General features: G+C 53.0%; 1 protein-coding gene across 8 annotated transcripts in view; it reads left to right on the top strand.

The window, feature by feature from the left end:
* Positions 1-12,641, top strand: part of ARHGEF10L (Rho guanine nucleotide exchange factor 10 like) — a 159,927-nt gene extending 147,286 nt beyond the window's left edge. For all 8 annotated transcript variants that reach the window (XM_055260735.2, XM_055260736.2, XM_055260734.2 and 5 more), the window contains 3 exons: positions 2,473-2,647; positions 9,912-10,034; positions 11,612-12,641. In XM_055260735.2, the coding sequence (XP_055116710.1) occupies positions 2,473-2,647; positions 9,912-10,034; positions 11,612-12,144 (831 nt within the window). In that variant the 3' untranslated portion in view covers positions 12,145-12,641. The remainder of the gene's footprint in view (positions 1-2,472; positions 2,648-9,911; positions 10,035-11,611) is intronic.
* The last annotated feature ends 15,359 nt before the right edge of the window (positions 12,642-28,000 follow it).

Raw genomic sequence — 28,000 nt, 5'->3', positions numbered from 1 at the left:
TGATTTCAGCTGGGAAGGAGCTGGGGCCATCCTCCATGGCAAAAGAAGCTGAGTCGTGTTCCTCCCTCTCCACTGGCTAAGCCCACTCGAGGTCTTCGGGGGCTGGACCAAGAAGCCAGCCTTCCCCACACTGTTGTCAGACTGAACTTCTTTAAAAGTAAAACTGACTCTGTCACTTACCAGCTCAACCCCTTCCAGTGGGCAAATAAAATCTAAACTTTTCTCCATGGATTCCAAGGTGGCCTGGTGCAATCTGGCCCTACTTGCTCTGGCCTGTCCCATTGCTGTGTCCCCCACCACGGGTCCCTCTGCTTCTCATTCCTGCCTCCGGGCCTTTGCACTGCTGTAACCTCTGCCTAGAATGCTCTTCCCCCTCCTCCCAATCATCGAGGAGCTGTTTCCTCCCCATTGTTCAGGTCTCTCACTAAATGTCACCTCCTAGAGACACCTTCCCTGACCCCAGTCTTAATGGCTCTCAGTATTTTTTCTGTGCAGTGCTTCTCACTATCTGATGTAATCTTTCTTTGTTTTAATTGCTTCCTGCCCTGGGAACGTTTGCCCCACAAGAGTGGGTCTTGCAGTCATCACGACATTTCCAGCACTTAGACCCACACCAGGCACATAGTAGGGACTCAAGAACATCTGCTGAATAAATGAGACCCTACTAGGCACTGGGCCTGTGCCAAGCTCTCTTCACCCAGGTCCCTGTAATCCTCATAGCAGCCTCTACTTACAATTGAGGAAACAGGCCTGGGCCTGCGAAGCTGCCAAGGAAGTCAGATTTAATAGCAGGTTGGATCTCAAATAAATGCCCCATCCAGGATCCTCCTGCAGTCTTGGGCTTCCTCCCAGGACAAATTCTTTATGGAAAAAGGAGAAAAGCCGGAAAACTGGGAGAGAAGAAAATCACCCTGTCCTGTTCCTGGAGTAGGCCTCAGGGTGCAGCTCTCCCTCCCCTGCCCCTCTTCTTCCCCCAGCTTTTGGTGTGTTTGTTTTGTTTTGTTTTGCATTTTCTGTAGCATTCACATTTTTCTGTGTCTGTCATGCAGTGTCTGCAAGCGTGAGTTTAAATGCAGGGAAGACAGTACAGAGCTGGATACACAGTTACCTGACTGTCCCCAAGGCTTGGGGATTTAGGTTGTTTCTAGTCTGATGTGCCTGAGTTAGTGACATCTGAGTGTTGTAGATAGAATTCAACTGTCCATCCATTCTTTTTTTTTTTTTTTTTTTACCAAATTTTACTGTGCTGGGCCCTGTGCCAAGCAGGGGATGAGCACTAAAGGGCATGAGGTTCAGGCTCTGTCCTTGGAGTCCGCAGTCTTATGTGGGAAGTGGCCAAGTAGAACCACAGAATGGTGTAGGTGTTCCAGGCTAGACAGCGGAGCACGCCATTCAGAAGGAAGTGGCTGGTCCGTGGCAGGGTGGGGCCTGCCTCCTGGACTGAGGATGCCACCCTGAAGTGGAGTCTTCAGATGAAGGAGGACAGGTGTGGGGGGAGGTGCGTGCTGTGTGCAAGTCATGGCGAGGGCAGGGGTGCGGCTGTGTGGTACGTCCTGAGCATTGGCTGGCCTGAAACGCAGGGAGCCCACAAGGAAGGGCAGGAGTGGGGGCAGCAGTGGGGCCCCGAATGCTAAGCTAAGGAACTTGGACTTTCTCCTGCAGTGGATGGGAAGCCTGATCATTTGTATCTCCTTTTTAAAAAAAGTTTTTATTTGTTTTAAGATCAAAATGGTACATACACTTGCAAGAAAAAAAAAAAAAAAGCATGGAGGGGTTTATCCTGAAAGGCTTGTCCCCACTCCCCATCTCAGTCCTGCTTTTTGGAGGAGAATGCTTTTCACCTGTTCTTTTTTTCATCCACCTGGCACTTTCCTCAGGACGCAAACTTGTTCACTCTGCTGCTTCTTGATGTATCAATTTTGGGACATTACCTGTTGTCTCCTTGCTGTGAAAGATGAGGATTTGGCCCGTATTTTACCCCCGTTCCTTCCTCGGTCATTCTCTCGGTTGCCTTTGTCACTTTAAACCATTTACATAAACCACAACTTCTTTCATGTTTTTCGGCTCCATCTTTCCCTTCAGTAAAGGTAAAGCTCTGAGGGGTCACTGGGACCATGCCTGGTCCTGTCTGCTCGCGAGTGAGTGTGTGCACGTCTTTCCTGCTCCTCACTCGGTGATATCATGCTGGTAGTTTGCAACTGGCCACGTTAGAATGTTTACACCATGGAAATTGGCAAACCGTGTAAACCAGGATTCCCTGCCAGTTGTTAAACTTTGGCCAACACAGCACAGCTGGGCTTCTAAGATTCCAGTTGTTAAACTTTGGCCAACCTCATAGCTGGGCTTCTAAGGTTCCCTGAGTAGCTTGTGCTTTTGAAGAATGTGAGAATGGCTGGCCCAGGGGTGGGGGCTTGTAGGGAGGCTCAGCTGGCAGGCCCAGCCAGCATCAACACTCCTCCCTTTGTGCCACAGCAAAGCTTCGAGGCGCACCAGGACGAGGCGGTGAGCGTTACGCACATGGTGAAGGCGGGCAGTGGCGTCTGGATGGCCTTCTCCTCCGGCACCTCCATCCGCCTCTTCCACACTGAAACCCTGGAGCATCTGCAAGAGATCAACATTGCCACCAGGACCACCTTCCTCCTGCCAGGTGAGGCTGCTGTGGGAAGGGGGGGAGCTGACAGTCACAGGGCACCTTCCACAGCCAGGTAGTGGTGTGACCTGGGCAGCCCATCCCATTTTCCCTCATCAGCCCTGAAGACTGGGGCTTTAAGGCGGGGCACTACCCAGGAAGTGGTGGGGTTGGGATTCACACCTAGGACTGTCATCTCAAAGCCCCTGCCTGTCACTGTGCCCAGCCACCGCATCACAGCAGCCTGGGGCGCTCAGGAAATGGCCCCCAACTCAGTGGACCCTCCAAAGTCAGGCAGCTGCTAAGGAAAGGCCAAGCTGGGCAGGCCTTTCGTTCTGCCCCACTCCCCAGGTTGACCAAACACCCAATTCTGCCTCAAATCCCCTGCAGGATGAGGTGATGGGAAAGTGAGAAAGCCAACGGATGGTCTCTGTCCTTGGAGGTTTTTCTGAGAAAGGCAAATGCCCCTCTTGGGCCTTCTGGTCCGTGGGTTTGGATGGCATCTGCTGTGGCTGGGGCCCCTCCTGCATAGCTGTGTGTAGACGAAGTGGACAGGGTTGATGGTGGAGGGGAATCGCGGCGAAGGATTAAGGCCAGAGCTCGCCAAATGCCCCCCAAGGCCTCCATGGAATTGGCTCTCAGCCTTTCCTTACCATCTGCTGCCCAAGATGCAGGCGCCATGCCCATCCTCACCCCAGCTGGCTTCAGAGCAGACCACGGGGCCGGCAGGCATCAGCTAACCTTGCTTCCCTCCTTGGCCTAGCTTCCCCCAGAAAGACTGACCTGCAGCCAGTGTGGGAGGGTGCAGTGGCTCTGTCTTGGCCCAGTGCCCCAGGCAGGGCTGGGTTCAGCAGCTGGGAGAGCCAAAGGGCCCTCGGGCCAGGGAAACACAGCCTGTGTGGCAGGCGGGGGCCTGGAGCTGATTGTCACAGGACCTGGCAAATGGGCCATGGCAGAGGCTGGGAGCGGCTGTATGCCCAGCAGGGTTGAGCGTCCTGTCTTCTGAGGCCGTACCGAGGGCAGGCATGTTAGCCAGCATTGCAGGAGCCTTGGGGACTTCTGCCTACCCCAGGGGCCTGGTCCCTAACTCCCTTCTGAGGCTCCGGAAATCACCCTGGCTTCTGCTTCCCTCTAGCCAGTCACGATGGTCCTTGAGTCTGAACTGATCACACGGGGATGGTGGTTACTAACAGCACAGTCCACGGCAGTCACAACGGTGTAATAACTGCCACCCTGCCCAGGCCTGAGGTAATGAGGCCCCAAGTGCTTATGTACAGGATCTCATTTCACCCTAACCCTGCGAGCTGGGGATCGCCCCCACTTTACAGATGCAGACACTGAGATTGGTTCAGCAGGCCAGGCGTCTCGCTCATGGTCATGCAGTGGACCAGAGGCAGGACTACAAGTCACATCAGGCCGGACTCAGTCCAGCATCCTACTGTGTGTAATGGAGAAAGAGTTGGCTTGAGGCCTGGCTTGGCCAACACATAGTATCAGACAAGTCCCTTAATCTCAGAGCCCCTCACCCCTCTGTACGAGGGGATGTAGGTCCCAGCTCAGGGACTGTTATGAGGATAGATGCTGCCCGGGCTGGGAAGGTGGCTGTCCTGGGCCGGCAGGGTGGCAGGTGCCCGATGAGACTGAACCCTTTACTCACATTCTCTTGGGGAGTGTGAGAGGCTTGGTGGGACCTGTGTCTGGGTTGCCTCCTTTTCCCTCCCTCCCTCCTTCTCTTCTTCCCTCCCTCCCTCCTTCTTCCCTCCCTCCTTCCTCCCTTTCTTGTTTCATAGTATTTAGCCATTATACAAGTTCAATCCATTTTAACTATGATAAAAATGTCTCTGTATCACAAAACTATCTCCACATTTCCTCTGATAGCTAAATTATTTCAAGTTAGTGGAACAATGAAGAAATAGATAATCTTATGGGCTTTTAAAAATCTTTGGAATCTCATCTTGTCAGCGCAGAGGAGAGTGAGAGAGAGTCAAGCTGATCAAGTGGTGGGAGGCAGAATGTGTGGACAGACCCGGCTGTAGTTAGAACAGCCGCTCCTGCCTGTACAACCCTGACTTTACTGTGTTTCACACGCACCTTCATGTCCATTGTCTTACTTACACTTTGCAGTTACCCTTTAAGGAAGGAAGGGCATTATGTTATGTGTTATGATGATGATTTGAGGGCCAGGTAAACTGGGGCTCGGGAGGTGAAATGACTGGTCTGCCATTGCAGTGCTGATATGGACAGAGCCAGGATCAGCCCCATGGGCTCTCGTTAGAGCTTCCTCACACTTACTGTGTAGCCTTGGGCAGTTGTGTCCCTGTCCTGGGCCTCAGTTTCCCCATTATAACAACAAAGGGCTGAGATTTGAGTCAGCTTGGCCATGCTGGGTGGGGTACACCAGAGCCTGGAGCCAGAATTCCTCCTGGAATCCCTGCTCCCCTGCCTTCCAGCTCTGACTGGGAGCACTCGGAGCACCCGCTTCCCATCCTCGGTCCCTTCCCTGCAGGGCAGGTGTAGGTGTTGCATGGGACAGTGTGAGGACAGTGCCCACAGTCCCCGTCTCAAGCCAGCAGTGGTCCATGATGGTGACATTTGCCGTCATCGTCTTTACGGCATCCCTGCCCTGCATCTCCTACAAGGGCTCCTTGCCCCTCCTAAGACCTTCCAGGTCAGCGTGCCATTCCTGTCGCATCAGCTGCGTCAGTGCAGACAGAGGTGACCCCTCTCATGGCAGACCTCCCTGAGGCTGAACCCTGGAGAGGGCTGGATGTAGGCCGAGGTTCCAGAGTGTGGAGTTTCCCAAAGGTTCCCTCTTCCCTCAGGCCTGAACTTTCCCAATCAGTAACCCAGGGCAGCCTGGAGCCCTGCCAGATCAGTTCCTCCTGACCCCTCATATCTGAGAGTGGCTCCCTGAGCTCCAAGCTGAGCCAGAGCCAGCCCCAGCCACCATGCTGGGGACCAGAGTGTGGGGGGCAGCTTCAGATCCACCCCACGTTGTGTCTTTGCAGAAGCACAACACAGCAGGATTCTTAAATTCTTTATTAGAGATATTTTGAAAAGGCTTTTAAGTATTTTTTTCTTCCCCCACACCACCAAATGAAATAATTGCATAATTAGTAATAAATTTGTTCCTCCACTAAGTGTGGATTTTTTTAGGATGTGTTAAAAATTTATCACGCTTCCTTCCCCTGACCCCTTTCTTCCACTCGAGTACTCGACTGGTATTAATGCATTTTTTAACCTAAACTCCCTCCTCCTTTTAACCAGACAGGTCATTAATAAAATGTTCTCCGAGAGCCTGAGCTTTTTAAAGTTGTATATCTCCAGATAGATGGCTTGGGTGAGTTGAACACTGCTGCATTAAGTCTCTGTGATAAAATATTTATTCACCTTTAGAATTTTTTTTTCTTTCGGACTGTTTGTGAAGCGTCTTGCTCTTTTCCTTGAGGCAGAGGGGGAGGGGGAAGGCCCCAGAATGAGGTCTGCAGATGAAGTCATTTCTCAATTCCGGCATCTCTTTCGGTTTCTTGCTTGCCTTCCTCCCATTTGTCGGTTTTGCCGTCCAGTGGGGGCCGGGAGGATGCAGGGGCATCGGGAAATGGTCTCCTGCTGGTCTCCATGCCCTGGGGGTCTTGGAGAGGGAGGCGATGAGGCTTGTGGAATGAAAAATTCACCACTGTCCCCTCTCTTGGCTTTATTGTTCTTGTGGGTTTATGGCTCTGGTGGAGCTGATCTTAAGACATTAGCGCCCAGATCCTTTTAATAATCATAAACATTATCCTAATAGCCTCTATTTATTGATTGTATACTATGGGCTAAGAGCTGTGCTCAATTGTGTATATATATTATATGTGTATATATGTGTGTATATATTTAATATTTCTAATAATTATAAAATTGAGCAAGGCAGGTTTGTAGTACTCATTGATGGATGAGAGAAGTGATTTGTCCAAGTTTTCTCCTTTCCTTCATCATCCATCTGTCCATCCATCCATCCATTTACTCATTCACTCACAGATGCTTCTTGAGAGTCTACCATGAGCCAAGGTACTTGGCCAGGAGTTGGGGAGTTAACCATGAGTACACAGATAAGTCACTGCCCATCACAAAGCTTGTCATAAGTAAACAAACAGCAAAATAAGGTCATCACAGACCTTGACTAGGGCTAAGAAGAGAAGTCAGGTGTTGAAAGGAGCTCGTGGCCTGAGCCCCCCATGTTGGCCAACTCCAGGAGGGCTGGGGGCCTGACCCTGGACCCGAGACTGCCATCATAGTTCTGAGCCTTCACTTTTGGAATGGATTTAGTTGTGGCAAATAGTCCCAGCTCCACAGACACCCAGGTACTGTTTGTGAAATAGCCCCTGTTGCCAAGCCTGTAAGTCACTAGCGGGCTTCTTTTTCAGCCTGGTTTGCGTTTCCACATTGCATGGACACTATGAATGTGATTTTCTGAGTTTGCATCGTGTTGCCAGACTCGAATCCCACTGCCTGCTTGATAGCTCCACTCGAGTGTCTAATTTGTGTCTCAGACCACACATCCAATCAGGAGCTCTGGGCTCAACCCCCAAACCTGCTCCTTTGCCATCCCAGGCCATGGCACTGCTGTGTACCCAGCTGCTGCAGGCAGGGGAGCCTTAGTGCCATCCTGGGTTCCTTCCTCCGCTCCACCCCTGCTCCCCTCTCCCAGCAGCTCTGTCCTTCTGCTCCAAACAGATCTCGAACAGGTTGGGCTCTCCTCACCTCACTGCTGCCACCCTTCCCACTTGGGTAGCTGTGGGAGCCCCTCCTGGGCTCCTTGCTTCTCCCACTCCCACCCTCCACAACTGCAGCTAGAACCTTCCACTCAAATCGGGTCATGCCACTCCCCTGCCTAGACCTTCTGGTATTTTTTCACTGCAGCCAGAATTAAGAGCCCCAGTCCTGGCCCTGACCCATCCCCTCTTCTGACCACCCAGAGTCCTTCTGTGCCCCAGCTGCACTGGCTTCACTCTGCTCCGCGGACTGGCTGAGCTCGTTCCTGTCACAGGGCCTTTGCATAACCTGTCTCCTGGGCCTTGGCTCAGGTCTTGGTATAGCCACCTCTGCCTTGTCGCCCGGAGTTTGCAGCCTCACGCCTGCCTCCCCATCCTTCCAAGAAGCAGAGGGAGGCCTGAAGACCCGGGAATCCTCCACTGGCTCTGCCCCATTGCCCTATTTCAATCCTCTGCCTGGCGTTTACATTCCTTGTTTCTGTTTTTGTTTCCTGTATCTCCTCTCTATGCCTCTGTGTCTAATACAGTAGCCATTATTACAATGAAGGAAAATAACACATTCAGCCCCTCAGTGCCACTAGCTATATTTCCGGTGCTTGGAAGCCACATGTGGCTGATGGCTGTCAAATTGGACAGCACAGTAGGGAACATGTCCGTCATCAAAGAAAGTTCTAGAGTGTCTGCTCCTTAAGACAGGACTCTGTGTACATGGCATCTAGTGTGGGGTCTGCCATGCAGTAGGCATCTAGGAGGTAAATGGATTGGTGATGGGATGGCACACTGTGATAGGCAATGCTGGGTGTACCCTGAGTCGGTAACCTGCCTTTTGGGGTGGGAGAGCCACACCAGTTCTCCCTGTGCCTGCACTGCACAGGAAGCACATACACCCACATATATGGAGTTGAAGTGTCACGCCCAAGGAGGGAGAGGTGATGGAAGCACTGGGCGGTGGTGAGCAGCAGACCTCAACTCCACCCCACCCTGCACTCACCAGCTGGGGGGCCTCTTTGAGCCTTAACATCCGTGCCTGGAAAATGGCTGGCATTTGTGTCTTGCATACTTCTTGGCCGTTGCAAGGCTTCTGTCAGATGAGAGCAGGTATACGAATGCTTTGGAAACTCCAAAGCTGTATTTTTTTAAGTGTGATCCATGGACCAGAAGCAGCAGAAAGTGGGAACCTTCTGGAATGCAGCCTAAGCCTCTCCCATAGGGCAGCAGGATTAGGGCAAGAAGGAGACAGCCCTTTAGAAAGGCAGGTGCCCAGTGAAGCCCAAGGAAGTGTGGCAGAGCCGTCCACCCTGTGTGTGACGTGGTGGGGGGTCTGTCCCTGGCTGGCAGGCTGTACCCCACGCCTCTCAGCCGTCTCAGAGAGCCTCCTGCCCCCTGCACTCCCAGCCTCTCCCTTGTGCCCATTCCCATTGCTCAGAATTGTTGGCAACAGTGCAGCAGCAGCAGCGATGACAGCAGGTAGCGCCCACTGTGCCATGTGCGGGCACGGGGTTGTTTTACGCTCATCATTTAACCCAGTGGAGAGTATCTGTGTTCCAAACATCAAAAAGGGACAGTAAAAATACAGTCCTATAGGACTGCCATTGTATACACGGTCTGTTGTTGACTGAAAGGTCATTATGCGACATGTGACTGTATTATCCTTGGCCCCTTTTACAAGTGAGGACACTATGGCCCAGAGGAGTTTAGGACGGGCCCCAGGTCAGGTAGCTGGAGAGTGGCAGAGCCAAGGTGTGAGTCCCGTGTCTGGCTCTGGAGCCCTGTTCTGGGCCACTGTGCTGGGCAGCCCACACCTGGCGTCCTCTCTGTCAGGAGCAGGGGACCGCCCCCACGCCCTCCCTGACATTGCTATTCTTGCTAAAATGAAGAGACAGTGCTGAGGGGAGAGCTAAAAAGAATGAATCTGGACTCGCATCAGAAACATGCTGCTTCCCACCAGTGAGTTTTCTGCTTCACTCTTGGGCCCAGGGCCTGCGGAGTGTGCTGTGACCTCATCTGAAGAAGCACCCACATGGGCAGGCCCTGAGGGGCTGCAGCAGACCCACCTCAATGCCTCTCGAGCCCTACCCGGCCCTTCTTATGCCTCCCATCTGCACCAACACGGATGAGAAGCTTGCACCTCCCCAGTCTTCCCTGGTTTTGCTCGTAGCTGGCCAGCTGGATCCCTGCATGGGTTGCCCTTGGACAACCCTTTGTGCCAGATGACCTGGCCGCTGTGTATTGAGAGCGCACAGAGACCAAGCGCTGTGCCTGTGGTGTTCCCCCAATGCATCCGCATGGCAGCCCCACTTTACACAGGAGGAAACTGAGGCTGGTTAGGGGAGTGCTCAGCTGGAGGACCCCATGGCCAGACCCCAGGCAGGTCAGCCTCCAAAGCCCCAGCTCTTACCCACCCCGCCGCCCAACTTCTTGCTGGTTTCAGGAGAGGAGCCCGCTGTGCCAGGCCCTCATCTCGTGGTGGCACCCAGAGCCCATGCCGTCTCCCCAGGAGGGCACTGCTCAGCTGCCCTCTCTCTCTGCAGGCCAGAAGCACTTGTGTGTCACCAGCCTCCTGATCTGCCAGGGTCTGCTCTGGGTGGGCACTGACCAGGGTGTCATCGTCCTGCTGCCCGTGCCTCGGCTGGAAGGCATCCCCAAGATCACAGGTGAGGCTTTGGGAGCTGGTGTTGGCAGGACCTGGGGGTCAGCTGCAGGTGGCCGGTGGGGCTGGGTGGGGAGGGTGTATTATGCCCTCATCGGTATAGGGATGGGGTTCCAGTCTCCAGCTTCCTCTCATCTCAGGTGGCATGGTAGCCAGTAGAACTGAATCGTCCCAGCCCCACAGTCTCCCACCTTTCTGAGTGTCAGTTTCCTAATCTGGCAGATGGACACAAGAGTGGCTTGGGGCCTGGCTGAGACACCTGCCTAATGGCAGGGGCTCCATTGGCCCTTTCTGCTCCTTCCCATAGCAGTTTTAAGATGTCCAGGCTCCAGAGAGAGAAATAACTGAGTGCTTCTGGGGCCAGGCCCAGCCTCCTCGTGGGGTCCATGTGCAAATGAATGTGTTCACATAGATCAGAGGAAGGTCTGCTCTGATCTGCACCACTGGGCCCAGGAGAACAAGGGCAGGATCAGAGAAGACCCCCACACTTGGATGCCTGGAGCCCCGTGGCCCCCTCTGCCTCTGCCCTGAGAATGATGACTGTGGTCTCTTCCAGCAAGGGAGCAGGGCTGATAGGAAGCCCTTGGTGTGGGCTGGCTCCCTGTGCAGACCTTGAGTCCTTCTGCTAAAGAAGAGTTGCTTTGGCTGGGCGCGGTGGCTCACACCTGTAATCCCAGCACTTTGGGAGGCCGAGGCAGGTGGATTGCCTGAGCTCAGGAGTTTGAGACCAGCCTGGGCAACACGGTGAAACCCCGTCTCTACTAAAAAATACAAAAAAAAAAAAAAAAAAAAAAAAAAAATTAGCTGGGTGTGGCGGCACGCGCCTGTAATCCCAGTTACTTGGGAAGCTGAGGTGAGAGAATTTCTTGAACCTGGGAGGTGGAGGTTGCAGTGAGCCGAGATTGCGCCATTGCACTCCAGCCTGGGAGTCAGAGTGAGATGCCATCTCAAAAAAAAAAAAAAATTGCTTCTAAATTCTGAGATTTTCTATTTTCAAGGTTTCATCAAATAGGGCATTTTGTCCATCCAGGGGGCATTTGTGGAGGGTCTATTTCCAGGTGGAATCCTGGGATGCGGGGATGAATTGGGCAGAGACCCTGCTCTCAACAAGCTGACGGTCTCCCGGGGGTCATCATAGCTTGGGTGACAGGTGCTGGGATGAGGCTGCTCTGGGGGCTGGGGACACAGAGACTGGGGCGAGCAGCTCCCCATGCATGAATTCAGGAGGGATCCACAGTGAGGAGCTTCAGCTGGGCCTTGCAGAAAGAGTTGCAGAATCAGGTAGACGGGAAAGGATGTCTACGTAGAGGCAGCTGCTTGGCAAAGGCTCAGGAAATTCTTGGAATTTCACACTGAGGCTCCCCCGTGTGGTGTATAAGGTTGTTCCTGTTCCGTTCCGCTGAGGAAGTTGTGCAGGAGCACGGGATAGCCAGACCCCGTGGCCTTCGGGGGAGGTGCCAACATAGACGGAAGTGACCCCCCAAATACCCACCCAGAAAATTCTCCAGGAGAGAGACTCAGGTGCTTCCCTTAATGCGCTGGGCCTTTGGGCCCCTTTCTCTCTCGCCCCATTTTCTGCAGGGAAAGGCATGGTCTCACTCAACGGGCACTGTGGGCCTGTGGCCTTCCTGGCTGTGGCTACCAGCATCCTGGCCCCCGACATCCTGCGGAGTGACCAGGAGGAGGCTGAGGGGCCCCGGGCTGAGGAGGACAAGCCAGACGGGCAGGCACACGAGCCCATGCCCGACAGCCACGTGGGCCGAGAGCTGACCCGCAAGAAGGGCATCCTCTTGCAGTACCGCCTGCGCTCCACCGCGCACCTCCCAGGCCCGCTGCTCTCCATGCGGGAGCCGGCGCCTGCTGACGGCGCAGCCCTGGAGCACAGCGAGGAGGACGGCTCCATTTACGAGATGGCCGACGACCCTGACGTCTGGGTGCGCAGCCGGCCCTGCGCCCGTGATGCCCACCGCAAGGAGATTTGCTCTGTGGCCATCATCTCCGGTGGGCAGGGCTACCGCAACTTTGGCAGTGCTCTGGGCAGCAGTGGGAGGCAGGCCCCGTGTGGGGAGACGGACAGCACCCTCCTCATCTGGCAGGTACCCTTGATGCTATAGCGCCTCCCCTCTCCCCTCAGAGGGCACAGCTGCAGGCCTGACCAAGGCCACCCCCGGCTCTCGTGCTCTAGGGACCTGCACGGGACGTGTGGATGGGCCCGGACTCTCCAGAAACTACTGGGGCAGAGCAAAGGAAAACCTCTTCTTTTTAAAAGAAATTTTTTCAGAGTGTTTTGGGGAGGAGTTTTAGGGCTTGGGGAGAGGGAGGACACATCTGGAGGAAATGGCCTTCTTTTTAAAAGCAAAAAACACAAAACCTCACAACTGCCTGGCAAGCCCAGTATCACTTGTTTGGGCCCTAGCGGGACTCCAAGGCAGCCACACGCCCCTCCTGGAAGGGTGTGTGCATGTGAGTGTGTGCGAGTGTGTGGGCTGGTGTGTGAATATCTATAAATACGTATATATGGTGTATATTATATGTGTATAAATAAAGTCTGTACATATTGGAGCTCTGGGAGATGCTGGAATAAAAGACAAGAGTTACATCCGGACTTGGATTGAGGTTTTGTTGTGGTTTTTTAAAGACATGATGGGAAAGAGAGAGAGCAGCTATTGGTAGAGAGGGGTTATTCGGGACCCAGGAGCCACTCTTAGGCTTGGCGGGAGGGTGGAGTTGCTATGGGAATCAGCTCTAGAACTTCACAGTCCACTCTGGTCACCATTAGCCACAGGTAGCTAATTAATTTTCAAATTAATGAAAATGAAATCAAACATTCAATTTCACAGTCACCATAGCCACATTTCAGATGTGGCTTGAGTGGTGAGTGGTGAAGATGAGATGGCACAGATATGACCATTTCTACCATAGAAGAAGGCTCACTTCTGCTCCAGAAGGGGCTCTGGGAGCTTCTTTTGTGAATATTTTTTGGAAAAAAGACTGGTTCACCCCAGCTCTGGAGTAGCAGCGGGGCAGAAGCCCTTGTTGTCTAATAGTGCAAGCCAGCAGTGAGGGGAAGATGAGGGGAAGATGAGGGGCTTCTCTGCAGGCTGGCAGCCATGTCCCAGGACTTGGAGTCAGAGGGAGGACAGGGTGGGCTTCAGATGAGATCCGTCAGCAGCAGGAGCAGAGCCCAGGCTGCAGGTGGGATGGGCGGGTGGGGCTGCTTCTGGCCCTGGCTCCTCTCTTCTGGCTCAGTTCATCCTTAGATTTCTAGAGCTGCTAGCAGGAAAGAAAATCAAAAACAAAAGCTGCCACCCAAAAGGGAAGTGTTTCCTCCATCTCTCCACACTCTAACTCTCTGTCATCTGTCTGCCCACTACCCACCGGTACTTGCATTGAGATCTTTCCACTGAAGTTCTGAAGTTTTCCCAGTGGAAAAGCCACCAAGGAGTGGACATTCCAGCCGAGTTCTAACCTCCTGATAGCTTCTCGCCCACTAGAGAAGTCATTCATTCACTCATTTTGCAAACCCCTTGAGTTCCTGCTATTTGTCGGGCACTGTGCTATGTGGACAAGACTGCAGCTGTCCATGCCCACAGGAAGTGCATGATGTAGCGGGGAGGGCAAGCATAAATACCAAGAGTGAAGGCTTGGGGAGATCGAGGGTGCTGTGGAGGAGGAAGGGGGATGGAGGAGCAGCCCGTGCTCAGGTGGAGGGTAGACAGAGGTTGGCTATTCCCAGAGGGAGGTAGCCAGTGTGGGTCCCCAGGAAGGGGAGAAAGGAAGCTGGTCCAGAGGAACCAGTACGCCTGAAGGTTCTGGCTTCCACACTGACTATGGCTCAGACGTGTCCACCTCCTTTGGGCCTCAGGATCCCATTTTGTATCAAAAGAACCATCACTGCCCTGTCCACCTCTGTTGGAAGACAATAAAATGCCCTGGTTCCATTTTTATTGCACAAGTGGGTTATTGAATAAATACTCTGTCTGGATGGGACTCCCGGGGGTGTGTTTATCCCGTCAATCAAATGTCAACCAAGACTTCCTGAGACAGAGACCAGTGAGTCAAGGCTGCCCGGGACAAGGAGTAAGCCTGGACTCTAGGGTCTGGCAGGCCTGCGCTCATGTCCGGCCCCACCAGCACGCATCTGTGTGGCTCCCAGCACGTCCCTCCGTGGCTCCCAGCACGTCCCTCCATTTCCTTATCTCTAGAATGGAGGGGATGATGTGTCACAGAGTTCGAGGTATCAGAACGACAGAAAGCATCTGGAACAGCCCTCCGGTGGCATTTTTGGTGATGGTTCCTTATATCCTCGCTCCAAACCATTTGAGGCCGGTGGTTCTTACTGAGGAGTCTCTTCTTTGGTGCTGAAGCTGGCATCTGGGATCTCCGTGGGCCTGTTAGATCCTAGACCTGTACAGATCGCTCAGCTAAAAGGGGTCTGGGAGATTGAATGGGGCCCGTTAAATCATGTCATGGAGAAAACGACTGACTTTGCTACTTCAGTGAAATTATCACATCAGTCACCAGCTCATCTCCTGTGCCTCCGACAACAGAGGGAGGGAGGGTCGGGGGCGCTGCGAACGGCTCCCGAGACCCGCTGAGGACGTGCATCACGTGAGCAGAGGCCTGGCCTTAGATATTGATAAGAGTAATGACAGCCAGAGCGCTCCGGGTGCCTGAGCTCCTTTTATCATTACAACTGCTCTCTGAGGCTGCTTTTGTTTGCCTCGTTTTGTAGGTGGGGTCTGAGGCTCAGGGATCTAAGCAACCTGCCTAGGAAGCCTCAGAGCCTAAAAGTCAGGCCCGGGACTGTGGTCTGTCTGCCACCAAGATGGTTCTTAACCACCAGACTACTCGCCCCCCCAGAGCAAAACACTGGAGACAAACAGAACAGAGTTGCTACTCTGTTCTCCTCACTTAGCAGCTGGTGGATGTCAGGCAAGTGCCTTAATCTGTGTCTCAGGGAGTCCCTGCCATGAGAACAGACCATCATTCATTCAGTATGCATTGAACGCCGATTACGTGCCCGGACCCATTTTCAAGTAGACACTGGATAGGGTGTAGTGAAAAAGACAAATCCCAGGCACACCTCGCTGTCGATTCTACTGGCAGGGGCAGGAGGGAACAGACCGGGAGAAAAATATGTCAGATGATATTTGTGCTCTGGAGAAGGGGGATGGGAAGTGCTGGGGAGGGGCTCATGATGTCAAAGAGGGTGGTCAGGAGGCCTCACTGAGGAGATGACGTCCGAGCTAAGACCTGAAGGCGGAGCAGACATCGGGTGGTAGAACATTTCGGGCTGAGGGCAAGTGCAGGAGCAAAGTGCAGAGGCAGGAGTGTGGCTGGAGCAGGTGTGGGTGGGGGAGGGGAGCCAGTTGGTAGTGGGAAATCACTGGAGGGTTTCGAGCAGAAGAGTGACACCATCTGTCTGATGTTTTCAAACAATCACGTTTGGCTGCTAAGTTAAGAATAATCCGTGGAGGTGGGGACAGCAGTGTAGGAGCCAGGAGCCCCCCTTGTTGAGAGCTGTTGCAGTCAGCCAGGTTCGCGAGGCGGGGGGCAGCAATGGAGAGCGGTCAGCTTCCGGGTGGATTCTGATGTCCCAGAGCCCACTGGGTTTGCAGATAGATGGGCTGGGAAGGAAAGAGAGGAGTCAAGCATGCCCCCGAGGTCTGGCCTGGCGACTGGAAGGTCAGAGCTGCCAGCTTCCCTGGCAGGGTGGCTGTGAGGGACAACTTTTCCACAGGAAGAGCAGGAATGGGGTTTGAGTCGGCTACATTTAAGTTGCCTTTGAGCATCCAAGCAGAGACATAGGGAGGACAGTTGACTGTGTGAATTTGCAGTCAGCAGAGAGGTCCATGCCAGGGGTGCCTGAGCCTGGATGCAGCCTCCAAGGGAGCGGAGTGGACGGAGGAGGTGTGAGGACAGAGTCCAGGGGAGGCCAGTGTTGGGAGGTCCAGGAGCTGATCAGGAAGCACGGGGGAGGCTGAGATGCCTGGATGAAGGTGGAAGACCGGGAGGGCAGGGTGAGGGTTGGAAGGGGAGGGGTGATCTATGCTGAATGCTGCTGAGGCTAAGGAGGATCCTGAGGCCTACCTCGGATTTAGCCACACGGAGGCCCTCTGTGCCCTTACAAGAGGTATGTGGGCAGAAGTGGTGGCGGGGAGCCTGAGGATGTGGAGGGAGGGTCTGGGAAGGAGCATGTGAGCAGTGGGGTCCTGGGTGGTTCTCGGGCCCCAGTGATTGGGTGGAGGGAAGGAGGGGCCGTGACAGATGCCCCAGCCATGCAAGCCACAGCTCAGAGGGCCCGGAGTTTATCAGTTCATGGACCTTCATCCCCTTGCCCTTGCCCAAGGGGGAGAACCACTTTCTCTCCCCCTGGTGAGCAGGCCCAGGCTGCAGACAAGCCCAGTTATCAGGAGGCAGCTGTGAGCCAGGCCGGTCTCCCAGCGGGAATCCTGCGCAGTGGCTGATTGAGAATCTCCAGCTGGTGACAGGTTGCCCCAACCCCACCCCAGGGGAACCCAGCCTGCCATGCTGGGTTACTGCCGAAGGCCTCTGTTCCTGTCCTGTGTTCAGGCCTGGGGAGGTCAAGGACTGACACCCCCACCCCTCAGAGGGAGGTGGGGGTTGTTCTCTGGGCACTTCTGGCCCCAAGCCATGGACTTCAAAGGTGGGAGGGAAGCAGAGGCTGTCCTCATCCAGCATCTGAGCAGTCCCCAGCCTTGGAGCCCGACTGACTGCGGTGGAGGGCACAGAAATGGCCCTCTCACTGTGTTCCGATAACTGACCTTACTGTAATTTGGACATCCCATAGCAGAAAACTCTTAATTTTTTTTTTTTTTTTTTGAGACAGAGTGTCACTCTTGCCCAGGCTGGAGTGCAGTGGTACCATCTCGGCTCACTGCAACCTCCTCCTCCCAAGTTCAAGCGATTCTCCTGCCTCAGCCTCCCAAGTAGCTGGGGTTACAGGCGCCAGCCACCACACCTGGCTAATTTTTGTATTTTTAGTGGAGACAGGGTTTTTCCATGTTGGCCAGGCTGATCTTGAACTCCTGACCTCAGGTGATCCATCCACCTCAGCCTCTCAAAGTGCTGGGATTATAGGCATGAGCCACCGTGCCTGGCCTCTAATTCTTAATTAAAGGTGACATAGTCATTTCTGGGGCTTAAGCCACTTCTTGGGGCTAATGCAGTCTATTTGGGGTGAACTGACAGTCTTTTAGGCCCATCTCCTTCCCCTTCCTTCCCTTCTGTCCCCCGCCTGGCATATGAACCCGGGGGACACTAATAGGATGCAGCGGTGGTAACCAGGGTGCAGGTGTCTGCACAGTGGCAGAGGCGTTGGGGATGTCCCTACTCTCTGTTCTGGCTTCTTTTGGTCTCCATGCCCCTAGGCCCCCTGCCATGGTGGTCTGTCCCATCCTTGGTGTCAGGCTGGCATCATCAGTGCTGCCTGAATCTGGTCTTGGGCACCTCACCTTCTGTACCCCCCAACCCTATCTCAGTCCTCCATAGCCCTTCCACACTCCCACCAGCCTCCACCCCCAGGACACTCACAGACCTGTGTACCCCAGACCTCTCCTCTGCCCTGCTATCCCCACCCTGGGGGGCATGTCGGGGATCAGACCCCTGCTCGCGAGCTCTCGTGCTCCCTTCAACCTTTCTGATTGACTCCTAGAGGCCAGGTGAGTCCAACCTCAGGCAGGTCCCTCCAGTCCCTCCTGTTGCTGACTTGCAGCTAACAAAGGGATTTCCTAATGAGAAAGCTGCCCTTTGGCATATAGGAGCTGTGTGCTCAGGCGCTGAGCTCTGTTCTTGCTTCGTAAAAGGAAGCAGAGCCTGAGACAAGGATTTTGATTCAGGGAGTTTATTTGGGAGGGGAGACCAGGGAACCCTGATGGGGGCATAAAATGGGGAAGGGAAGGCAGCCAGTGCTGGGGGAGGTATTGAACATGTTACTAAGTGGGTACCTCGGGCCCAAGTCTGCTGAGGGGCTCTGGGAGACAGTGCAGAGCTTTCTCCTCCAACCCCCACCAGCTGGGTGCCTGGCTGAGCTGCCCCTGGAGGCTTGGGTCCCTGGCAGTTCTGTCTGCTTCCTTGTTAGCCAGAGAGGGGACTTAGGTGGAGAGAGTCAGCATGCTTGCCTGTGCGCTATAGCAAGTGCCTGTAGCAAGCTGTGGCTTTTATCATTTAAAATTTTTTCTACCTCAACAAAGCCAGACTTTCAAGAGGATAGTCTTTCTGTGGACACAAACATGTGGAATTTGGAACTCAAAGCCGGTTGTTTGTTCTAGGTTATATCCCCCTGTCTCAGCTCGCGCTGTTCTAACAAAATACCACTTGCCAGGCGTCTTAAACAACAAACATTTATTCTCACAGTTCGGCAGGCTGGAAGTGCAAGAGCAAGTAGCTGGCAGATTCAGTGTCCGGGAGGCTCCTCCCAGGTTGCAGGCAGCTGCTTTTTTGTAGTGTTCTCACGTGGCAGAGAGTGTAAGCGCTGGTCTCTCTTTCTCCTTTTTTTTTTTTTTTTGAGACGGAGTCTCGCTCTGTCACCCAGGCTGGAGTGCAGTGGTGCAATCTCGGCTCACTGCAACCTCTGCCTCTTGGGTTCAAGCAATTCTTCTGTCTCAGCCTCCTGAGTAGCTGGGATTACAGGTGCGCACCACCACACATGCCTAATTTTTGTATTTTTAGTAGAGACAGGGTTTCACCAGGCTGGTCTCAAACTCCTGACCTGAGGTGAGCCTCCCACCTCGGCCTCCCAAAGTGATAGTGCTGGGATTACAGGTGTGAGCCACCATACCCGGCCTCTTTCTTCTTTTTATAAAGGCATGAACCCCATTATGACATAATCACCTCCCAATGGCCCCACCTCCAAATATCATCACACTGGGGTTTAGAACATCAACACATGAACTTTGAGGGGACACAAACCTTAAGGCCATAACACTCTTCCTACCCCCCACCCCACAACATGTAATGAATGGCGCTGACTCAGTGAGGTGGAGGTGGGGAAACATCAACTCATCAAGATTTCTAAATGATATGGTTGGGCTTTGTGTCCTCACCCAGATCTTACCTTGAGTTGTAATCCCAGGAGTTTAGGGAGAGACCTGGTGGGAAGTGATTGGATTATGGGGGCAGTTGGACCCATGCTGTTCTCGTAATAGTGAGTTCTCATGAGATCTGATGGTTCTCGATGTCAGCTTTCCCTGCCCATTTTTTTTTTTTTTTTTTTTTTGAGAAGGAGTTTCTCTCTGTCGCCTAGGCTGGAGTGCAGTGGCACGATCTTGGCTCATTGCAAGCTCTGCCTCCGGGATTCATGCCATTCTCCTGCCTCAGCCTCCTGAGTAGCTGGGACCACAGGCGCCCACCACCATGCCGGGCTAATTTTTTTGTATTTTTAGTAGAGACGGGGTTTCACCGTGTTAGCCAGGATGGTCTTGATCTCCTGGCCTTGTGATCTACATGCCTCGGCCTCCCAAAGTGCTAGGATTACAGGCATGAGCCACCGCACCTGGCCTCCCTGCTCTCAGATGCTCTCCTGCTGCGTTGGAAGAAGGTGACTGCTTCCCCTTCCACCATGATTGTAAGTTTCCTGAGGCCTCCCCAGCCATGGGGAACTGTAAGTCAATCAAACCTCCTTTATTTATAAATTACCCAGCCTCAGGTATTTCTTTATAGCACTGTGAGAAAGGACTCATACAATAAGGGATAAAAATAAACCTCAGGCTATGTCTCCAACAAATTGCCCCCACTACACAACTAAGCACCTTTGCTGTACCTGACATTAGGCTAGAGTTACTGAGGATGTAAGAATGTCCCTGTCCTCTCTGAACATGTAGTCCAATAGGCAGGATGCTGGCGCCAAGGAGAGTCAACCAAGGAAGGCTTCCTGGAGGCAGGGAGGTGTGGCACAGCAGAGGTAGGCGTTGGAGCAGATTTGAGTTTGGATCTTGGCTCTGTTACATATTGACTGTGTGGCCTTAGACGAGTGCTACTTCCTGGGCTTCTATGTCCTCAGCTGAACAAATGAGCTTTTGAGAGCTTCCTTAAGGGGTAGCTGTGAGCACCTAGGGGGCCTCAGGTGTGAGTGGTTTCTAGTGCGTCTCCAGGCCCTGCTGCTGCTTCTACAAGCATTATCTCTGGGAATCCTCAAAATTAACCAGAAAGGGAGACAGATGAAATGAAGCCTTGGTGGATGCAGTGGCCTGCTGGAGTGCTCACAGGCTTGGGGGTGAGGGAAGGAGGACTGAGGGAGGCCCTGGGGAGGGGCCATGAGGGGCCACTCTAAACTCCTCATGGCTGGGGCTGGGCCACGGGCTGGGGTTGGGGCTGAGGCTGGGCCATGAGCTGGGGGAGGGAGGACTGAAGACGTCCTGGGGAGATCTGGTCCTGGGAGGGCTGAGGCTGGGGCTTGAGGCTGTGTTTCAGTCCAAGCTTGTGTGATCTGTTTCTAAACCTGAGCTCAGGGGGAGACCCCAGCAATTACTCCCTGGGGCCAGAGCCATATCAGGCTCCTGGCCACAGGTCTGTTGCCCTTTCAGAGAGTAACTGGCCCTCCTGCCACCAATTTGTTCTGTGTGGCCCCCCCAGCTGGCTCCAGCCCTGTGAAAGCCCAGGATACACATACAGCCCAGCAGCTTCCCTGCTGTTCCCTAGGGGTAATGGAGCCTCTGAAGCATGCCTTCTAGAGGGCCCAGTGCCTGCATTTTTTTTTTTTTTTGAGACAGGGTCTTGCTGTGTTGCTCAAGCCTAAAAGATCCTCCTGCCTCAGCCGCCTGAGTAGCTGGGACTGCGGGCACACGCCACCATACCTGGCTAGTTTTTCCAATCTTTTGTTGAGACAGGGTCTCGCCATGTTGGTCAGGCTGGCCTTGAACTCCTGGGCTCAAGCAATCTGCCACCTCAGCCTCCCACCATGCTGGGATTACATGAGCCACCGCTCCCAGCCTCGATGCCTGCTTTCTTTAGACTCCAAAGCACGAGGCTGTGTGTTCATGCAGGAGGCCATGGGGTGGTAGGGTGGTAACAGGAGGATGAGGTCTGAGCCTTAGTCTTCACAGTCCTATCGCTCTGATGGGTGATATTGAGCCACTGACCTGGGATGTTCCCCACCTGCTGGGGGAGACGGCCTTGTTCTCAGGGAGCTCCCAGGCTGCTGGAGGGCGCACAGCTCCTATCACCGGATTTGATGGGGAAGCTACAAGTCTGCTAGGGAGCCCTGAGTCTGCTGTCCCATGGGGGAAGATCTAATTTCTGCCCAGGGGGAGACTCGAAGCTGCTGGGGGAGATATTTCCCTGTCCTCAGAGGATTCTCCAATCTGATCCCCGGGCTGAAGTGGAAGATAAACCCCGTGCCCTTGGTGAGCTCCCAGTCTGAATGGGAAACAGGTCGCCCAACCGTGAAAGAGACCCAATAATAAGACACGCAACAGAAACTTTTTAACAATGCAGACCTAATTACGGCATTGCCAACCACTCTAAACTCCTCATTTACACATTCCTGGGGAAGTGGCAAGTAGCAAGAATGTGTAAATTGAGGAAAATTAATATAATTACCCGAGCTATTTCTTGTCAACTCTTCATCTCCACAGAAACCACAAAACCTTTCCTGGTGAGTGACGGTCATTCTGGGCTTTCCACCTGAGGCAGGAAACTGAGGCTCCTTCTCTGCATCGTGGGCCCTTCCAGGTGCCGGGCGTGTGGGTTCCAGAGGGTCCTGGAGTCGGGAGACCTGGGTTCGAGTTCTGGCTCTGTCACCGGTTCGCTGAGTGACCCTCTGTGAGCCCAATCCTGTCCAGATGTGCTGCACTCACTGGGTTGCCGCACTGGGATGCGTGCATTCCACCTTCCATCACAGGAGTCATCACAACCACGCCCATGGGGAGGTGCTATTATTGTCCCCACCTTACGAGGAAATGGAGGTCAGGGAGGTGAAGTCACTTGCCCGGGGTCACACGGCACAGAAGCGGACCCAGAGCTGTGGACTCAATACCATACCTTTAACCGTGCCCCGACTGCTGCCCCATCCTCAGTCAGAAAACAAAGCCTGTTTCCCAGCACCCCCCAACCCTCCAACACTTTGCTGCCTGAGGACCCTGTGTGAGAACAGGTGACTTGTCAATACAAGCTGCAGAATGCTTGCGAACCCTGGGCCTCAGTTTCCTCTTCCAGAGCATGGGGCTATTCACAGCATTCACTGCAGGGGCTGTTTCAAGGATGGAATGAACTGATTCACGTAAAATACTCAGCTCCCGGCCTCTAGTGGGCCCTCGTTAACTTGATTATCACCGTCTCGCGCAGGGTCTGCCAGGTGTCTACCTGTATTCCGAGAGGCCCCTCTTTGGAGGGTCACGCACCCAGGCATAGGCATCTTGTTGAGTCCTCAGCACCTTCTTTTTTTTTTTTTTTTTTTTTTTTCCTGACAGTCTCACTCTGTCGCCCAGGCTGGAGTGTAGTGGTGTGATCTTGGCTCACTGAAACCTCTGCCTCCTGGGTTCAAGCAATTCTCCTGCCTCAGCCTCATGAGTAGCTGGGATTACAGGCACCCGCCACCATACCTGGCTAATTTTTGTATTTTTAATAGAGTCACGGTTTCACCATATTGGCCAGGCTGGTCTCAAACTCCTGATCTCAAGTGATCCTCCTGCCTCGACCTCCCAAAGTGCTGGGATTACAGGCATGAGCCACCGCACCCAGCCACCCTTAGCACCTTCTTAAGAGTGGCACAGCCCCCCTTAAGCTTGCTGGAGAGCCCCGCTGTTTGTGTAGAAACTTCTTTCCATTCTGCTGGCTTAGGGCATACAAACACTGATGCCACTCACCAAGCATTTTTAGAAAACAAGGACAAACTGTAGTAGGCAGTATACTGTCAAATACACATCCCATCGTGGCCCATACAGTGGTCTAGAGAGTGGGTGGTGCAAATTTGCAGAAAACCCAGTTGGGTTTGGGCAAGTGCTACCTACTCATTCAGCAAATGTCCACTGCTGGCCACTGTGTGCCGGGCTCTGGGCTTGGGCTCTGGCACCTGGGCGGTGGAGGACAGACACAGCCCTACCCTCCTGGATCTGAGCCTCTAGCTTCACAGGTGAGACAGGCTTGAAAAGAGAAAGTTTGGTTGGGCACAGTGGCTCACACTTGTAATCCCAGCACTTTGGGAGGCCGAGGTGGGAGGATCGCTTGAGCCCAGGAGTTTGAGACCAGCCTGGCCAACATAGGGAGACCGTTGTCTCTATACGAAATTAAAAAGTTAGCTGGGGGTGGTGGCACATGCCTGTGGTGCAGCTACTCGGGACGCTGAGATTGGAGGATCGCCTGGGCCCAGGAGGTTAAGATTGCAGTGAGTTGTGATTGTGCCACGGCACTCCAGTCTGGGCAACAGAGTGAAATCCTGTCTCAAAACAAACAAACAAAAAAACAAAAAACGAAAGAAAAAAATTGAAAAAAAAAAAGTTCAGGGAAGAGAATGCTGGTGGCTTTGGGGCCTCACAGATGTGGAGTCTCCCACTTGGCTCCACTCCCGGGGCTCTATCCTTTACTGGCCTCAGTTTCCCCCTCTGTAAGATGGTGGTAACAGGACTTATCCTGGGCTGCTACTGGGATTAGAGGAGATGACGTGTACACAGTGCTTAGCACAGGGCCTGGTGAAGGGAGGTGTGCCATCAACGGCAACTATTTATTTATTTTTATTTATTTATTTATTTTTTTGAGACGGAGTCTCGCTCTGTCCCCCAGGCTGGAGTGCAGTGGCGCGATCTCCACTCACTGCAAGCTCTGCCTCCCGGGTTCACGCCATTCTCCTGCCTCAGTCTCCCGAGTAGCTGGGACTACAGGCACCCACCACCACGCCCAGCTAATTTTTTGTATTTTTAGTAGAGACGGGGTTTCACCGTGTTAGCCAGGATGGTCTCGATCTCCTGACCTCGTGATCTGTCCTTCTCGGCCTCCCAAAGAACAGCAACTATTTTTAATGGTAATAACATTAATGGTGGGCCTGACCTGTTGCGAGTGTATGGTTGTGTGTGGGTGGGGCTGGTATGATGGGACTGAGCCTGGGGCTGGGGCCATCGTCTGCGAGGACCCCGTCTGGAAGGTGGAGAGATACAGGTGCTCAGCTGCAGGGGAATTGGGCACCATTGTGAGGCTGGACTCTGTTCTCAAACCCAGGGCTGGGGGCTTGTGGCTTCAGGAACTGGGCTGTCAGGGGAGTACTGTGACCCAGGGTGGCCAGGGATCCCTCAGCTCCCTTCCAGAAGGTGTTGTGAGTTCCTTCTGGTCTGAACCTAACTCTAAGGAGGAGATACAATCTTCTTCTCCTGTTATTTATGCTAAATTGGATGACCAGGCATTTTTTCTTTGGCAAATCCAGGGCCGTGCATTTTTTTCATTTATTTATCTTTTCTTGTTTTGCTTCGTTTTTCCTTTCTGAGGGCCATGCATTTATAGACTGTTTTGCATACACCAGAGGGTATATTTACATCCTATTTGCATGTTTCTCTGGGTGTGAGGTTCAAGAGGCCCAAACTCAAAGTGTGTAAAACAAAATAAGTGTGTTGAGTCTACCCTTCTTAGCTGGCCTGAACCCCACAGGCAGGGATGGAGGAGCTCATCCTTTGGGGTGGTCCCCAAAGGATGGTTAGAGCAGGGAGGGACCCTGGGGTCAGCTCTTTCCTGTGTAACTCTGGACCAGGGGGAAAAGGGAGCTTTGGGCAGCTGGGTGCAAAGGAGCTAAAGAAGCTGAGATGAAACCACAGCACAGGGCATCCTCAGCTGCCCAGCACAGACCTCAGAACTGCGGACAGGTGTAGACGGGGTATGGCGGCACCTGTTCTAATAGGCCCTGGTTGTTTAGCACCTACCATGTGCCAGGCACTGCACCAGACTCTTCAGGAATGTTAGTGTAACAGTTAAGGAAAGAGGAAAGAAACACAAAAAGCAGCTCAACAGTCAAAGACAGCTTTATTTTGGAAAGTAAATCTGAGAGGGGCTTCTGGCCAATTTTGGTCAGGAGCATTCTCTCTTACAGACTAAGGATATTTAAGGCTTTAGGAAGGGGAGAGCTTAGTGCAGGCTCGGAATGTTTCTATGTGAGGGAAAGTTGATTGAGATGTTGGAATGTCTCTGGTCGGAGCAGAGGCTATCTTGGGGTTGGTGTGTTTCTCGTTGGGGGGGGGTTTATCTTAGGATTGGAATGTTTCTGGTTATGCTGACATTAGCTATTAGGCTGATGTTTTGGGGCTGGATTTGGGCAGTTTTTAAATCAAGGTGGACTTAAAATAGTGGTGTTTGTCAAACATGGTGATGCGCCTGCTCTGTCAGTTACCCCATTGTCTCCTCAGAGACTTAGATGTGTGCTGCTTTCAAATCCATTTTAGAGATCAGCAAACTGAGGTTCAGAGACCCAAAGTGACCTATCCAAGGCCATGTGACTGGTCTTTGGAGGCCCTAGACTCAAACACAGGTTGATTTGGTTCCAGAACTTTTCTGTCTTGATTTAGGAGAGTAAGAAACCCAACCTCTGGCAGTCCCAGGAACTGTGGGTGCAGTTGCCTCCACGCCCTCCTCGGAACCTCCTGAACCTCCCTTCTCTCCCAGGGAAAGGACTTCTCTTCTTCTGTTTCACTGGATTGCCTCAGGTACGAGCAAGGCAGGAACAGTAGGAACCCCTGAGCCTCCAGGTTTCCATGGCAACGTGGCAGGGTGGTGGGGCAGCTCGTTATGAGAACATCCTGTGTCCTTTAAGAGATCCTGTGTCCTTTGAGGGAAGGAACTTCAGCCCCAGCCCCCAGCACAAGCCCTGGCCCCAAGCAGGACCTCCATAGGTGCTTCTTGATGTGCCCAACCCTCCCAGGGTGAGTTAAAGGTGATGGAAGGTTCTTTGCCACTTCTCCACATTGAGAAGTGGAGTTTATTTTCCTTCCCCTTGAATCTGAGTTGGTCTTTGCTTGAACTGTGGAATATGATGGAAGGAGTGCTGTGCCAGTTCTGGGCCTGGCAGCTTCCGCTTTCATGCTTTTGGGAACCCTGATCCCAAAAGAAGTCTAGGTACCCTGATGGAGAAATCATGTGGGCATACTCATGGAGACACAGAGGACCTGAGAGAGAGGCCTGGCACCCCCAGTTGGCCCCACCCAGGCAGCACACACTGGGGAGTCATCTCAGATGCTGCTGCCTGGTCAAGTGACCAGACACCATCTTGTCGAGCAGAAGAGCTGCCCAGCTGAGCACAGAATCATGAGATCATCACAAAGCTTGCTGTTTTAAGATGCTCAGTTTTGGGGTGGTTTGTTCTCTGTGACCTCATCTCTCCTGTTTTGGTAGTAAAAGCATCCTTTTGAAATCCCCCCTCACCTGCTCACCTGGTGGGGCTGCCAATAAAAAACATACCCTGTCCCTTCCCCTACAGGAATGGATGTGGGACCCAGGCCTGATCAGTAAAATGACTCGCCCCTGACAATAGTGATTGGTCCACAGATGGGCATGTGACCCAAGAGGAACCAATCAGGGCCCTTCTCTGGCTTTTACATGTTGATGCTGGGTGAGAGAAGCTCGCAGATTTTTCTGGGATTGCTAAATTGGGAAGATGTAAAGCCTGAATCGGTGTGGTCATGTCCCCCACCTCCATTCCCACCCCTGCTCAGTATGGAGCAGTCCCAGCCACATGAGAGGGAAGGGGGCCAAGACAGGGACAGAGCAGTGGTGGTAACCCCTTTGGGCTCTTTGCGTCTCTGGGCCAGTTCTCCCTCTGGACTTCCCAGTTTCATGAGCCAATAAATGTTCTTTTTTCCTTAAGTTAGTTTGAGTTCATTTCTGTCACTGCAACTGATGGGATCCATTTCATGCCAATTCTGTTCTTCTCCTTATCTAGCTAGAAATAGCATGGGCTGCGCTGTTCTCTGTCTCAGAAGCTCAGTTCTCATGGGGAAGGAAAGGAAATGTACACGTGCTCTGTTATAGGCCCCAGTGTTGGGTGCTTTCCTCTTTCCTCTCACCAAACGCTCACCGCTGCCTTTCAGGGAGGTGCCTCCTGACTGTTTTTCAGGGTAGGATGGCGGCAAGTCAGAGGCTGAGAGGCAGAGACCCACTGAGGTGGGATCTGCGGTTCAGGATGCCCCCGATTCCCTCTCAAGGTGCGGTGTCCCTGCTCTGGGACAGAATGAAGCAGAGACTGGGCAGGGGAGGAGGTGGGAGGAAAGGGAATCCCATTAATTTTTCCAGTCCTAAATCAGTTTAATGGGAGCCTCCAATGACTCTGATTTGATTTTTCATTTTCAGTATTACAATTATCTGCCCGATATTACTGGCAGCTCAAGCTTGAAATGGGACAACACGGCAGAGGCTGTCAGAAAGGGAATAGTACCAGATTACACCAATTATCGAATATTTTGCTAATTAGACACCCAATTCATCGCTTTCATTTACAGCAAGGGAAACAAATGCTTAGCACTATCATTGTTATTCTTCCTTGCTGAGCAGCAGTTGTCACCCCAGCTCTCCTTGGATTTTACATCCCAAGGAGAACTTCAGTTTCAGGATCCTTCATCCCTGCAATACTAGACTGTTTAGAATCAGGGAACCCCTGACGTCTACCCTTAGGTCTTCTGGCTGCTCTCTGAGGAGACGGAATGCAGATGGCTCTAGTGAGCTCAGCCGCATGGGATGACACCGTGCCAGGATGCAGGATGCGTGGTGACAAATTTCAGGTACCCTAAACCAAAGACCAGGTGGCTCAGAGGAGAATCTGTGGAAGGAATCAGGCTGGGAGGTGTTCAGGGTCAGAAACCTTCCTTCTCTTTTACAGATGGGGGAATCTGAGGCTCAGAGAGGGCTACAACTTGGTAAAGGTGCCACAGTTGGTTGTGACTGACCTATGCCTGAACCCCAGCTCTCCTGACCCCTAAGCTGACAGTCTTTCCACCCACTGTGTGTGGCCAATGTGACCTCAAGGTTGTTTAAATCTCCTCT

The sequence above is a fragment of the Symphalangus syndactylus genome, chromosome 22 (assembly GCF_028878055.3).
Source record: "Symphalangus syndactylus isolate Jambi chromosome 22, NHGRI_mSymSyn1-v2.1_pri, whole genome shotgun sequence".
Classification (NCBI taxonomy): Eukaryota; Metazoa; Chordata; class Mammalia; order Primates; family Hylobatidae; genus Symphalangus; species Symphalangus syndactylus.
Note: the sequence above shows the minus strand (reverse complement) of the source record. Positions and strands in the feature narration are given on the sequence as shown.